The following is a 15,222-nucleotide window of genomic DNA, read 5'->3' as shown; positions in this document are numbered from 1 at the left end:
ATTTGAAAACAAATCAAACACTGATAAACTCCCATATCTGTTAAGCAAAATACCGCAGTATGCAATCACAGCAGCAAAATATGTGGCCCGTTGCCATGAGAAAAAGGCAACAAGCGGAGCTCAAACAACATTATACAGTGCTTTCGGAAAGTATTCAGACCCTTTGACTTTTTCCACATTTTGTTACATTACAGCCCTATTCTAAAATAGATTAAATCGTTTTTCCCCCTCATCAATCTACACACAATACCCCATAATGACAAAGCAAAAACAGGTTTTTAGACATTTTTGCTAATACATAAATATAAAAAAACTGATTTTACATAAGTATTCAGACCCTTTACTCAGTACTTGGTTGAAGCACCTTTGGCAGTGATTACAGCCTCGAGTCTTCTTGGGTATGATACAACAAGCTTGGCACACCTGTATTTGGGGAGTTTCTCCCATTCTCTGCAGATCCTCTCAAGGTCTGTCAGGTTAGATGTGGAGTGTTGCTGCGCAGCTATTTTCAGGTCTCTCCTGAGATGTTCAATCGGGTTCAAGTCCGGGTTCTGGCTGGGCCACTCAAGGACATTCAGAGACTTGTCCCGAAGCCACTCCTGTGCTGTCTTACCTGTGTGCTTAGAGTCTTTGTCCTGGTGGAAGGTGAACCTTCACCCTGTCTGAGGTCCTGAGTGCTCTGGAGACGGTTTTCATCATCTCTCTGTACATTGCTCCGTTCATCTTTCCCTCGATCCTGACTAGTCTCGTAGTCCCTGCCGCTGAAAAACATCCCCACAGCATAATTCTGCCACCACCATGCTTCACCGTAGAGATTGTGCCAGGTTTCCTCCAGACGTGACACTTGGCTTTCAGGGCAAAGAGTTCAATCTTGGTCTTATCAGACCAGAGAATCTTGTTTCTCATGGTCTGAGAGTCCTTTAGGTGCCTTTTGGCAAACTCCAAGTGGGCTGTCATGTGCCTTTTACTGAGGAGTGGCTTCTGTCTGACCACTCTACCATAAAGGCTTGATTGGTGGAGCTGCAGAGATGGTTGTCCTTCTGGACGGTTCTCCCATCTCCACAGAGGAACTCTGGAGCTCTGTCAGAGTGACCATCAGGTTGTTGGTCACCTCCCTGACCAAGGCCCTTCTCCCCGATTGCTCAGTTTGGCTGGGTGGCCAGCTCTAGGAAGAGTCTTGGTGTTTCCAAACTTCTATTTAAGAATGATGGAGGCCACTGTGTTCAATGATGGAGACATATTTTGGTACCCTTCCCTCGACACAATTCTGTCTTGGAGCTCAACGGACAATTCCTTCGAACTCATGGCTTGGTTTTTGCTCTGTCATGCACTGTCAACTGTGGGACCGTATATAGACAGGTGTGTGTCTTTCCAAATCATGTCCAAACAATTGAATTTACCACAGGTGGACTCCAATCAAGTTGTAGAAACATCTCAAGGATGATCAATGGAAAGAGTTTCAAGTCTCATAACAAACGGTCTGAATACTTATGTAAATAAGTTATTTCAGTTTTGTAATTTAATAAATTTGCACAAAAAAATCTAAAATCCTGTTTCGCTTTGTCATTATGGAGTATTGTGTATAGATTGATGAGGAAAAAAATGTAATTTAATTCATTTTAGAATAAGGCTGTAATGTAACAAAATGTGGAAAAAGGTAAGGGGTTTGAATACTGTCCAAATGAACTGTAAATACCGTGTGTGTGTGTGTGTGTGTGTGTGTGTGTGTGTGTGTGTGTGTGTATGTATGTATGTATGTATGTATGTGTGTATATATATATATATATATACATGTGTATATATATATATATACATATGTATATATATATATATATATATATACATATATATATATATATATATATACATATGTATATATATATATATATATATATACATATATATATATATATATATATATATATATATATATATACATATGTATGTATATATATATATATATATACATATACACACACACACACACACACACACACACACACTACCGTTCAAAAGTTTGGGGTCAGTTAGAAATGTCCTTGTTTTTAAAAGAAAAGCCAATTTTTTGTCCATTTTTAAAATAACATCAAATTGATCAGAAATACAGTGTCGACATTGTTAATGTTGTAAATGACAATTTTAGCTGGAAACGGCAGATTTTTTATGGAATATCTACATAGATGTACATAGGCTCATTATCAGCAACCATCACTCCTGTGTTCCAATGGCAAGTTGTGTTAGCTAATCCAAGTTGATCATTTTAAAAGGCTAATTGATCATTAGAAAACCCTTTTGCAATTATGTTAGCACAGCTGAAAACTGTTTTTCTGATTAAAGAAGCAATACAACTGGCCTTCTTTAGACTAGTTGAGTATCTGGAGCATCAGTATTTGTGGGTTCGATTACAGGCTCAAAATGGCCAGAAACAAAGAACTTTCTTCTGAAACTCGTCAGTCTATTCTTGTTCTGAGAAATGAAGGCTATTCCATGCAAGAAATTGCCAAGAAACTGAAGATCTCGTACAACGCTGTGTACTACTCCCTTCTCAAAACAGCTCAAACTGGCTCTAACCAGAAGAGAAAGAGGAGTGGGAGGCCCCGGTGCACAACTGAGCAAGATGACATATACATTCGAGTGTCTAGTTTGAGAAACAGACACCTCACAAGTCCTCAACTGGCAGCTTCATTAAATAGAACCTGCAAAACACCAATCTCAACGTCAACAGTGAAGAGGCGACTCCGGGATGCTGGCCTTCTAGGCAGAGTTGCAAAGAAAAAGCCATATCTCAGACTGGCCAATAAAAATAGAAGATTAAGATGGGCAAAAGAACAGAGACACTGGACAGAGGAACTCTGCCTAGAAGGCCAGCATCCCAGAGTTGCCTCTTCACTGTTGACGTTGAGACTGGTGTTTTGCACACAACTGCATTTTATCAATGGCAATTTGAATGCACAGAGTTACCGTGATGAGATCCTGAGACCTATTGCCATTCATCCGCCGGCATCACCTCATCTTTCAGCATGAAAATACACAGCCCCATGTCACAAGGATCTGTACACAATTCCTGGAAGCTGAAAATGTCCCAGTTCTTCCATGGCCTGCATGCTCACCAGACATGTCACTCATTGAGCATGTTTGGGATGCTCTGGATCGACGTGTACAACAGTGTGTCCCAATTCCCACCAATATCCAGTAACTTTGAACAGCCATTGAAGAGGAGTGGGACAACATTCCACAGGCCACAATCAACAGCCTGATCAATTCGATGTGAAGGAGATGTGTCGCGGTGCATGAGACAAATGGTGGTCACACCAGATACTGACTAGTTTTCTTATCCACGCCCCTATCTTTTTTTTTTTTTTTTTTTGAAAGGTATCTGTCACCAACAGCTGCATATCTGTATTCCCAGTCATGTGAAATCCATAGATTAGGACCTAATGAATTGATTTCAATTGACTGATTTTCATTATATGAACTGTAACTCAGTAAAATCTTAGAAATTGTTGCGTGTTGCGTTTATACTTTTGTTCAGTGTAAATCACAGAAAACAGATGTTGTGGTGGCAGCTGCAGATAATTAGATGGGTCTATGAGCAGTGCCTGACTTGGACTGAAATAGGTTCCGGTACTCATTTCGTGTGCCGGTACTGTTTATATTTAGGTGCAGGAGCTCCACAATACTTTTGAGCTAATATTCTATAAGAGAAACAGGAGCTCACACAGTAGAACATTTGAGGTTCCGGTACTCAGCTCCGGTGAGCTCCTGCCCAAGTTAAGCACTGTGTATGAGATTTTACTGCAGTTACAAGGTGTTTTGACCGATTGTGTCCCGTCTTCCCAGGCTGCCGGCCTGGTGTAGGATCAGCCAAGTAGTGGAATAGTAGTGAGGTTTTAATGGGTGCAGGGTTAGTTGGTATAGTGGTGAGGTTTTAATGGGTGCAGGGTTAGTTGGTATAGTGGTGAGGTTTTAATGGGTGTAGGGTTAATTGTTATAGTGGTGAGGTTTTAATGGGTGTTGGGGTTAGTTGGTATAGTGTTGAGGTTTTAATGGGTGTAGGGTTGGTTGGTAGGGAGGTTTTAATGGGTGTAGGGTTGGTTGGTAGGGAGGTTTTAATGGGTGTAGGGTTGGTTGGTAGGGAGGTTTTAATGGGTGTAGGGTTGGTTGGTAGGGAGGTTTTAATGGGTGTTGGGGTTAGTTGGTATAGTGTTGAGGTTTTAATGGGTGTAGGGTTGGTTGGTAGGGAGGTTTTAATGGGTGTAGGGTTGGTTGGTAGGGAGGTTTTAATGGGTGTAGGGTTGGTTGGTAGGGAGGTTTTAATGGGTGTAGGGTTGGTTGGTAGGGCAATTCTTCTTTCACTTTCCCGTCCTTTTAACTTCCCTTTTGTGTCACAAAGTCTAATGAATTCACATGCCAGAACAGTAGGCGTAAACACAGTTTACGGGAAAGATTGAAGTGTAGGGTCATTGAGGTTCGATGGCGTTGGAAGGGATTTTGGGGATGGTCTATTAGAAGTTAGTAGGGCTCTTTTTTATTTTCTCAGAAGTACTGTGTTAGGTAGTATTTAGAAATGTTGTACACAGTGATTGACCACACACTCCTGCACAGTAGGTGGCGGCATGCACCTTTAACGTTGGTTTGCGTACCGCCATTACATCATAGAAGAAGATGATCACGGAAGCAGCGCACTTTTGAACAAAATCAACTTTGTTTCTGCAGTATTTCACATGCATTTTGCAATATTTAATGGCTGTTTTAAATAGCCCAAGTTTAATCCGTTTATTTCGTGCGCGAGTTATTGTTCTTATATTGACTTGCGGCTTTGTATTGTGTGTCGTCTGGAATTTGGAGTCTAAAACGCCAGAGAAATCCACAGGTAGGCTGACATGCTCTCTAAACGCACTAATTTACTCTCCAGTATTACTGTTACACAGGCATATATAACAGGCTAGTTTAATGTATTGTGCGTAACAGTAGCTAGCTATGTTAATAGCTGACAGTAGTATAAGCACATTTAATATGCAGGTAGCCTAGTGATTCGTGATGGACTAATAAATAAAGAAAAGGTATCTTAAAATCTGATTTTAAACCTAACATTAACCACACTGCTAACCCTATGCCTAACCCTAAGCTTATATTTCAGACCTAAAAGCTATTTTTTGTTTTCATGAATTTTTACGATATAGCCCATTTTAACTTTGTGGCTGTGCTAATTAGTGAATGACAAGCCATATTTCCTGTCCATGTCTAGAACTGATGACTGACCAGACTCTGGAGTATTTTCTCAGCCAGGGGAAGATCCAGGTGAAGGATGCAGCAGATATTGAATGGGCCCATGCTGCCAACAGCAAGAAAAAAATCACAGAGGCACTACAGAGTAAGACCACCTTGGATGGAGAGAGTTAACAGATAATTCAGAGTGGATATGGTTGTATTCATTATGTTGCCATAAGCTGCCTGTCTTTACACAGGCCCATTATTCCTATAGAGATGTTGTATAATCTGTGGAAAGTTGGGGCTCTATTAGAAATACATAAGTGACTTGTTCACAACGTAACCCAGGGAGTTATCTGGTTGTCAAGATGATGCAGTGCATCAATTAATTAGCTCATTCTGTATTTCCTATCCATACACCAAGGCTCCGCCCACATGATAGAGGCAGACATACTTCTGAGGAGTCACGACCCTAAAGAGCCAATCATGGCTCATCCTCCTGAGACCGACAGTGATGTCACGCTGCGTGATTGGCTGAAGGAGGTCAAGGCATCACACAAAGGGATAAAGCTAGACTTCAAAAGGTGAACGATCTTTCTACAAATTTTTGTTTAGTACTTGTTATACTTTTTGTTATATTTAACTAGCTATAGATGTACTCTCATTTGTGTATTACATGTAAGTATGATAGAGTATCGTACAACCTGTCATAAAGTAAGTAGCCTGTCTGAGCCTGAACGGCACACAGTGCAGGAGCTACCACCATTCATAGACGCTAACGCTTGAGTGCCTATTGACGATAGTATCTTCTGACTGGGGGAGTTTTGTTAAGAGCCCCGAGTCGCGCAGTGGTCTAAGGCTGAGGGGGTTCCTTGTCCAATCACGCTCTAGCGACACGTGTGGCGGGCCGGGCGCATGCACGCTGACACTGTCGCCAGTTGGACGGTGTTTCCGCCGACACATTGGTGCACAGAGCCTATTTTCTGGACTAAATGCTACACTGAACAAAAATATAAATGCAACATGTAAAGTGTTGGTTTCATGAGCTGAAATAAAAGATCCCAGAAATGTTCAATGTGCATAAAAAGCTGCTGATTATCAATAATCTGATTTAAACAGTATGATAATTACACAGGTGCACCTTGTGCTAGGGACAATAAACGGCCACTCTAAAATGTGCAGTTTTGTCACACAACACAATGCCGCAGATGACTCAAGTATTGACAGAGCGTGCAATTGGCATGCTGACTGCAGGAATGTCCACCAGAGCTGTTGCCAGAAAATGTAATGTTCATATCTCTACCATAAGCCGCCTACCAAGGGTGTTTTAGAGAATTTGGCAGTACGTCCAACCGCCCTCACACCCGCAAACCACGTGTATGGCGTTGTGTGGGCGAGGGGTTTGCTGATGTCAACGTTGTGGTATGGGCAGGCATAAGCTACGAACACAATTGCATTTTATTGACGGCAATTTCAATGCACAGAGATACAGTGACGAGATCCTGAGACCTATTGTCGTGCCATTGATCTGCCGCCAACACCTCATGTTTCAGCATGTTAATGCACGGCCCCATGTCGCAAGGATCTGTACACAATTCCTGGATGTTGAAAATGTCCCAGTTCTTCCATGGCCTGCATACTCACCAGATATGTCACCCATTGAGCATGTTTGGGATGCTCTGGATCGACGTGTACGACGGCGTGTTCCAGTTCCCGCCAATATCCAGCAACTTCACACAGCCATTGAAAAGGAGTGGGACAACATTCCACAATCAACAGCCTGATCAACTCTATGTGAAGGAGATGTGTCGCGGTGCATGAGACAATGGTGGTCACACCAGATACTGACTGGTTTTCTGATCCACGCACCTACCTTTTAAAAAAAACGGTATCTGTGACCAACAGATGCATATCTGTATTCCCAGTCATGTGAAATCCATAGATTAGGGCCTAATGAATTTATTTAAATCGACTGATTTTCCTTATGAACTGTAACTCAGTAAAATTGTAGAGATTGTTGCATGTTGCGTTTTTTTATATTTTTGTTCAGTATATTTCAGTGGAGATTTTCCAATCCAGGACCAGGGTTAAATTGTGTCCAGGAAACCGTCCGTATAATTTTCTGTCAGTTTTGTGTAATCCCATTGGTTCTTCATCCCAGCCTGGCAGCGGTCGCTCCATCCATGGTGTTATTAGACAAGGTTCGGGCTGAGCTCCGTGGTCCTGTGTGGATCAACGCTGACATCCTGCCAGGCCCTGGAGGCAAGGCCACACCCCTTGACCCCAAAGTCTTCCTGGAGGCAGCTGTAACCCCTGGTTCCCATGGTGACGTTCTCTCCCTGGGCTGGACAACGGGCTGGACTGCAGATACACACAACCCAGGTGAGTTACCTGAACACAGATGAGCTGGTGTTTACGTCATGTTTACGTGGCTGTAGTCATTCATCTTACCTGGTAAATATAATTTGCAGGTATAATGTTTAATAACACATACGTATGTAGGAGCCTTATGATGTCTTCTCTGCTCCATAGGGTACAGCTGGGAGATGGTGAGGGAGATGGAGGCAGTGTGTCGAACCCTAACACATCCAGTCACCTTCCCTGTCAGAGCAGCCCTCCTGGCCCAGTCATTCTCCCAGCTACACTGGCTTCTACAGCAGTCAGACAGGTTTGATTTTATGTTACCTTTGTTTAACTAGACAAGTCAGTTAAGAACAAATTCTTAGTGGGTTAACTGCCTTGTTCGGGGGCACAACGACAGATTTTTACCTTGTCAGCTCGGGGATTCGATCTAGCAACCTTTCGGTTACTGGCAAAACGCTCTGACCACTAGGCTACGTGACGTCACAGAAAAGCCTCTTTTCAAAGGGAGACCTTGCAACAGAAGTGATTCGGTGGGCCGAACTTGCATGATAAGAAACCTTGCCCAAGTGTTGAACAGCTAGGCTTTAGCTCAGCAGGCTAACCCAGTTTTGTGAAGCACAGACTTATGGTTCAGATGGGCAACAGGTCAGAAAGGTTAGCAGGAATCAGTAATTATGCCTGACTGTTAAACAACAGTGGTTTGATTAGGATATAGATGCCCTTCCTCGGTTCACTTTAATACATTCTTCTGTGGCACAAAGCTGCACACTAATCCATGTTCTCGTCTCTATCCGTCCACTACGCTCCTCTTTAATCTATCCCTCTCCTTCAGTCTATCCCTCTATCCCCTGCCCTCCTCTCTATCGCTTCCATCTGTCCTCTACGCTCTCCTCTATCCCTCTCCTTCAGTCTATCCCTCTATCCCCTGCCCTCCTCTCTATCGCTTCCATCTGTCCTCTACGCTCTCCTCTATCCCTCCAATGCAAATAGTCTGGGTAGCCATTTGATTAGCTGTTCAGCAGTCTTAAGGCTTGGGGGTCTGCAAGCTAATGATTATTTCTTTCAGATCTAATAGCATGAGATCCCAGGATGTTGTTCCAGCCCTGCTTAAACACCTGATTCTACTAATCAGCTGCTCCCAGGACCTTTTGTAGGCAAAAGCACATTTCAGTGACCAGCCGACAGAAAATAAAGATCTGATTCTGTCTGTTCTGTTCCCTCTCCTAGGTACAGCCTGACAGTGTGGATAACCCTGTCTGTTTTGTTCCCTCTCCTAGGTACAGCCTGACAGTGTGGATAACCCTGTCTGTTTTGTTCCCTCTCCTAGATACAGCCTGACAGTGTGGATAACCCTGTCTGTTTTGTTCCCTCTCCTAGGTACAGCCTGACAGTGTGGATAACCCTGTCTGTTTTGTTCCCTCTCCTAGGTACAGCCTGACAGTGTGGATAACCCTGTCTGTTTTGTTCCCTCTCCTAGGTACAGCCTGACAGTGTGGATAACCCTGTCTGTTTTGTTCCCTCTCCTAGGTACAGCCTGACAGTGTGGATAACCCTGTCTGTTTTGTTCCCTCTCCTAGGTACAGCCTGACAGTGTGGACTGGCCACACTGATGTCTTGGTTGTAAAGGACCTACTGCCTTACAGGAGCAACATCGACAAGACCAGGATATATTACGACCTGCTGGACTCACAGAGGGCACAGCTCAGAGGACTAACAGGCTACTGATCTTGTGTTATTTAAAAAAAATATATATATATATCTATTTGTCTCTCTGCATTGTTGGGGAAGGACACGTAAGTAAGCATTTCACTGTTAGTCTACACCTGTTGTTTTAACGAACACATGTGAGGAATAACATTTTATTTGATCGCCCCGAGCCTTTGATCTTAAAGGTCAAAACGGATCCTAGATCAGCACTTCTGAATATGGGCCCAGTGCTCAGAAGACTAGTCGTGAAAGGACAACAGTTGTACAACCTATTCCCTTATGTAACACACTACTTTTGACCAGAGACATGGGGACCAGTGCTTTTCAATCAGATGTAAGGAATGGGGGTGCCAGGCCTGTGAAAGGAGTCAGATGAAACTGATTCTCAAAGCTAAACTAGTTGAAGAGGACTTTAGCAGACTGTATTTTACTGGAGTGACACAAGACCAATTAACTATTTAAGACCAATTAACCATTCAGAAGTCAAAGACAATAGTTACAATTTCTGAAGTGAAATCAGGGCCACATTCAGGATCACGATGTAGCAGAATGTTTTCAGTTTGAAGAAAACATTTACCTTGAACATTTGGCCAAAAAACTATTTTTGATATCAATGTGTTTTTCAAATAATACATGATATTAATACGTTATATATGAATACATGATATTAGTAGATTATATCAGCGTTTCTTAAAGTATGGGTCGCGGACCTGATAATGGTGGCCGGTGACGTAAATGTGTAATTATTTCATGAATTACTGTAATTGATTTGGCCAAGTCCATCTGCGATCTCGGTTCAGTGCTCTCTCTGTTTAGCAGCGGTCTCTGCTCCGTTCGGTAGCTGCGCGAGTGGTAGAGGGAGGTGCCCGTGTGCTTCGAGGTTTACCGGATCTTTTATACTGCAGTTCTCTTGAAGATCAGTCGGCGACCCCCACGCTGCAGCGCTGTCGTTCAAGCCACTGACTTGTTATTCCCACTCGCCATCACTCACCGCCGTCATTACATGGACTCATGCTTGCTACAAATAATAACTGAGCTCAATCTGAATGAAACGCAAAATACAGTGATGACTTTCTTTTTTTTTGTCTCTTTCATACAAACTTTGAGAAATAACGAGGAGCGCCCACAATGTGTTTTGTGTGGGGAAGTGCTTAGTAATGAGTCTCTCAAAAGGAACAAATGAACAAAACGACACGTCCTGACCAAACATCCAGGCACAACACGACGGTAAACCCAGGGAGTTAGTTCAGAACAGGGCAGAATGATTCAGAAAACACTGCTTCGACAGTGGAAAAGTAAGTCAACTAGCAAGGCATTGTTGTCATTGTATAACAGGTGATGATAAGTAGAAATAAGGGAGTAATATCTCTCATAGTAGTAGATGTGAGTTTCTCTTTCAAACAATCCTCCTTGCCTTGTAACGTTACACAGCTAATAGCTAGCTAGCTACTGACTGCAACCCTAGTAACAGTACAGATGATGACAAATTCAGGCCTACTTTACATTTTACTGTAGAAATTATTGTTGAAAACAAGACTAGGTTGGAACTGTTGTTAAAATACAAGTAATTTTAATTCTGAACTGCAATTAACTGATTGTGGCAAAATGCTTTTTGAGGCAAACGCACTCACACAGTTGTGGGTTGTTCATCTACAGCAGGAAGCGGCCTCCAGCCTGACTGAGAAAGCAGTGGATGTTCAGATCCAGTTTGGCACCACATACCTGTGTGAGTCAGGGTTCTCAAGTACAGAAACAGTGTCAATGCTGAACATGACTTCAGTGTTGCACTGTCTAAAGCAGAGTCCAGAATAGACCTGCTTGTTGAATCTTCAACCAGCCACACACCTCTCATTAGGGCTGTGTGTTTTCTGATCTGTGTGACGTGATCAATCAGTTTATTCCAGTTCAGAATAAAATATATGTATTGTATTTTAACAGCAACAGTTCAAACCTAGACTTTCTATCAACAATAATGTATACAGTAAGATGTACAGTAGGCCTGTTTTTTTGTTGTTGATCTGTACTGTTACTTAGGGTTGCACGGTCAAAAAGCCTGTTGGTACTTTGAATCAGGTAGAATTTGTGTTTTAAAAAAGGTGACCCATTTTTCCTGTGTCCAAGGGCATTGAAATATTTGATATTGATTTATACACTTTGTTCTGTTGGAATTTAGAATTCCCAAATCTAAGCTTTTGATTAAACGCCACATGACACGCCACGTGTGTTCTGTTTATATATCTGTGTGATGTGATCAATCAGTTTATTCCAGTTTAGAATGAAAATGATTTATAGTGTTTTAACAGCAACAGTTCCAACCTAGACAGAAATGTAAGAGTGTTTTGAATGGGGAAAAATAAACATGAAAATAAATCTATGGGTATTTCATTGTTATTGTTTTTTGTCTATATTGCTTTTTTTTTTAGGCATAAGGGCAATGAAATGTACCAATTTTTACATATAGTTGCATATTTTCCTAAGCTTTGGTCCCAGGAAAACAGGATTTGTCATTTGTGTCCTAGGCTGAAAAAGTTTAAGAACCCCTGCATTATATTATATATTAATATATTATATTAATACATTATATATAAATATATTATATTAATACATATGAATATATTATGACTACATTCTATGAAAATATTATTAATACATTAGAATATTATATTAATACATTATATGAATATATATTAATACATTTATATGAATACATATGCCTACATTATATTAATACATTGTATTATGAATACATATATGAATACATGACTATATTATATTAATACATTATATGAATACATATATTAATACGTTATATATGAATACATATTATATTAATACATTATATTCATACGTTATACAGTGAGAGAAAAAAGTATTTGATCCCCTGCTGATTTTGTACGTTTGCCCACTGACAAAGAAATTATCAGTCTATAATTTTAATGGTAGGTTTATTTGAACAGTGAGAGACAGAATGACAACAAAAAAATCCAGAAAAACGCATGTCAAAAATGTTATAAATTGATTTGCATTTTAATGAGGGAAATACGTATTTGACCCCTCTGCAAAACATGACTTATTGGTGGCAAAACATCTCAGGAGGGATTTTGTCCCACTCCTCTTTGCAGATCTTCTCCAAGTCATTAAGGTTTCGAGGCTAACGTTTGGCAACTCGAACCTTCAGCTCCCTCCACAGAATTTGACCCCCTCTCAATCAGAAAGATTTCTGGCTCCCAGGTGTCTTTTATACAGGTAACGAGCTGAGATTCGGAGCACACTCTTAAAGGGAGTGCTACTAATCTCAGCTTGTTACCTGTATAAAAGACACCTGTCCACAGAAGCAATCAATCAATCAGATTCCAAACTCTCCACCATGGCCAAGACCAAAGAGCTCTCCAAGGATGTCAGGGACAAGATTGTGGACCTACACAAGGCTGGAATGGGCTACAAGACCATCGCCAAGCAGCTTGGTGAGAAGGTGACAACAGTTGGTGCGATTATTCGCAAATGGAAGAAACACAAAAGAACTGTCAATCTCCCTCGGCCCGGGGCTCCATGCAAGATCTCACCTCGTGGAGTTGCAATGATCATGAAAACGGTGAGGAATCAGCCCAGAACTACACGGGAGGATCTTGTCAATGATCTCAAGGCAGCTGGGACCATAGTCACCAAGAAAACAATTGGTAACACACTACGCCGTGAAGGACAGTGAAATCCTGCACCGCCCGCAAGGTCCCCCTGCTCAAGAAAGCACATATACATGCCCGTCTGAAGTTTGCCAATGAACATCTGAATGATTCAGAGGACAACTGGGTGAAAGTGTTGTGGTCAGATGAGACCAAAATGGAGCTCTTTGGCATCAACTCAACTCACCGTGTTTGGAGGAGGAGGAATGCTGCCTATGACCCCAAGAACACCATCTCCACCGTCAAACATGGAGGTGGAAACATTATGCTTTGGGGGTGTTTTTCTGCTAAGGGGACAGGACAACTTCACCGCATCAAAGGGACGATGGACGGGGCCATGTATCGTCAAATCTTGGGTGAGAACCTCCTTCCCTCAGTCAGGGCATTGAAAATGGGTCGTGGATGGGTATTCCAGCATGACAATGACCCAAAACACACGGCCAAGGCAACAAAGGAGTGGCTCAAGAAGAAGCACATTAAGGTCTTGGAGTGGCCTAGCCAGTCTCCAGACCTTAATCCCATAGAAAATCTGTGGAGGGAGCTGAAGGTTCGAGTTGCCAAACGTCAGCCTCGAAACCTTAATGACTTGAAGAAGATCTGCAAAGAGGAGTGGGACAAAATCACTCCTGAGATGTGTGCAAACCTGGTGGTCAACTACAAGAAACATCTGACCTCTGTGATTGCCAACAAGGGTTTTGCCACCAAGTACTAAGTCATGTTTTGCAAATCAATTTATAAAATTTTTGACATGTGTTTTTCTGAATTTTTTGGTTATTGTTCTGTCTCTCACTGTTCAAATAAACCTACCATTAAAATGAAAGACTGATCATTTCTTTGTCAGTGGGCAAACGTACAAAATCAGCAGGGGATCAAATACTTTTTTCCCTCACTGTATATGAATACATATTATATTAATACATTATATTATATTAATACATTATATATGAATACATATATGAATACATTATATTAATACATTATATATGAATACATATTATATTAATATATTATATTAATACATTATATATGAATGCATATTATATTAATACATTATATATAAGATGACACCCTTGAAACTTCCTGTTCAGCTTAAAAATACGTATTTAATTAGCAGTGAAGGAGCACAACAGAACACGTGTAAGGTAACACAACTACCTCGTCAAATGGTGTACAAAACAACCCTGTTGAATAAAATGTACAGACAACAATTGGATGCTCTGAAATTCTTACTAATCACTTTAAAGCAGAACATTGCTCCTTATAGTCAAGAAGCTTGATCGTCTTGTTTTCATTTTTTTGTTTTCGTTCTTCCCTTTTGACGCGCTCGTTTTCCTTAGCGAGTTTGATCTTCGACAGTCAGAGGAGTTCGCTTGAGTCCCAGATGTGTTTGTGCTGTCTTGCCAACTCCGTTCAGTCTGTCATTGATTTAGTCAGATAATGATTTAGTTAGAGAATGCCCCACTTTCCCCTTCCCTTTGAAGATTCTGTCCTTGTCAGAGAGTTTATAGAATTCAAGGCTTCCAACAAAGTTAATTCCAATTCATTCCGTGTGTTAAAAGTAGGGCTGGGAATTGGCAGGGTATTATCATGACACTTAGGTGCCGATACGATATGCATTGTGATTCTCACGATTCTATATGCATTACGATTCGATACTATTATTGCGATTTTTTTATGTCCCAAACATTGCTCACTATACTCTGAGTATACCAAACATTAAGAACACCTTCCTAATATTGAGTTGCACCCCCCTTTGCCCTCAGAACAGCCTCAATTCGTCGGGGCATGGACTCTACAAGGTGTTGAAAGTGTTCCACAGGGATGCTGGCCCATGTTGACTCCAATGCTTCCCACAGTTGTGTCAAGATGGCTGGATGTCCTTCGTGTGCTGGACCATTCTTGATGTACACGGGAAACTGTTGAGCATGAAAAACCCAGCAGCGTTGTAGTTCTTAACACACTCAAACCGGTGCCCCTGGCACCTAATACCAAACCCCGTTCAAATACACTTAAATATTTTGTCTTGCCCATTCACCCTCTGAATGGCACACGTATACAATCCATGTCTCAATTGTCTCAAGGCTTAAAAATCCTTCTTTAACTTGTCTCCTCCCCTTCATCTACACTGATTGAAGTGGATTTAACAAGTGACATCAATAAGAGATCATAGCTTTCACCTGGTCAGTCTGTCATGGACAGAGCCGTTCTTAATGTTTTGTATACTCAGTATATGTCTGCTGCAGAGGAGGCTGGTGGGAGG

General features: G+C 41.5%; 1 protein-coding gene across 2 annotated transcripts; it reads left to right on the top strand.

The window, feature by feature from the left end:
- Positions 1-4,640: 4,640 nt before the first annotated feature.
- fam151b (family with sequence similarity 151 member B) lies at positions 4,641-11,671 on the top strand. 2 transcript variants are annotated; one of them, XM_029763728.1, is made up of 6 exons: positions 4,641-4,873; positions 5,249-5,374; positions 5,636-5,795; positions 7,373-7,593; positions 7,744-7,879; positions 9,153-11,671. In XM_029763728.1, exons 1-6 carry the CDS (start codon positions 4,744-4,746, stop codon positions 9,298-9,300), a joined length of 921 nt encoding a protein of 306 aa, XP_029619588.1. In that variant the 5' UTR covers positions 4,641-4,743; the 3' UTR covers positions 9,301-11,671. The 2 variants fall into 2 exon arrangements, with proteins under 2 accessions (XP_029619588.1, XP_029619589.1); XM_029763729.1 differs by lacking the exon at positions 9,153-11,671 and adding an exon at positions 8,803-9,145.
- Positions 11,672-15,222: the final 3,551 nt, after the last annotated feature.

The sequence above is a fragment of the Salmo trutta genome, chromosome 9 (assembly GCF_901001165.1).
Source record: "Salmo trutta chromosome 9, fSalTru1.1, whole genome shotgun sequence".
Classification (NCBI taxonomy): domain Eukaryota; kingdom Metazoa; phylum Chordata; class Actinopteri; order Salmoniformes; family Salmonidae; genus Salmo; species Salmo trutta.
This window is presented reverse-complemented; position numbering and strand designations above follow the sequence as displayed.

Coding starts and splice junctions, on each gene's coding strand:
- fam151b (XM_029763728.1), top strand. CDS start 4,744: ATGGCTGTTTTAAATAGCCCAAGTTTAATCCGTTTATTTCGTGCGCGA. Junction 5,375..5,635: donor AATCACAGAGGCACTACAGA/GTAAGACCACCT, acceptor CCATACACCAAG/GCTCCGCCCACATGATAGAG. Junction 5,796..7,372: donor ATAAAGCTAGACTTCAAAAG/GTGAACGATCTT, acceptor TCTTCATCCCAG/CCTGGCAGCGGTCGCTCCAT.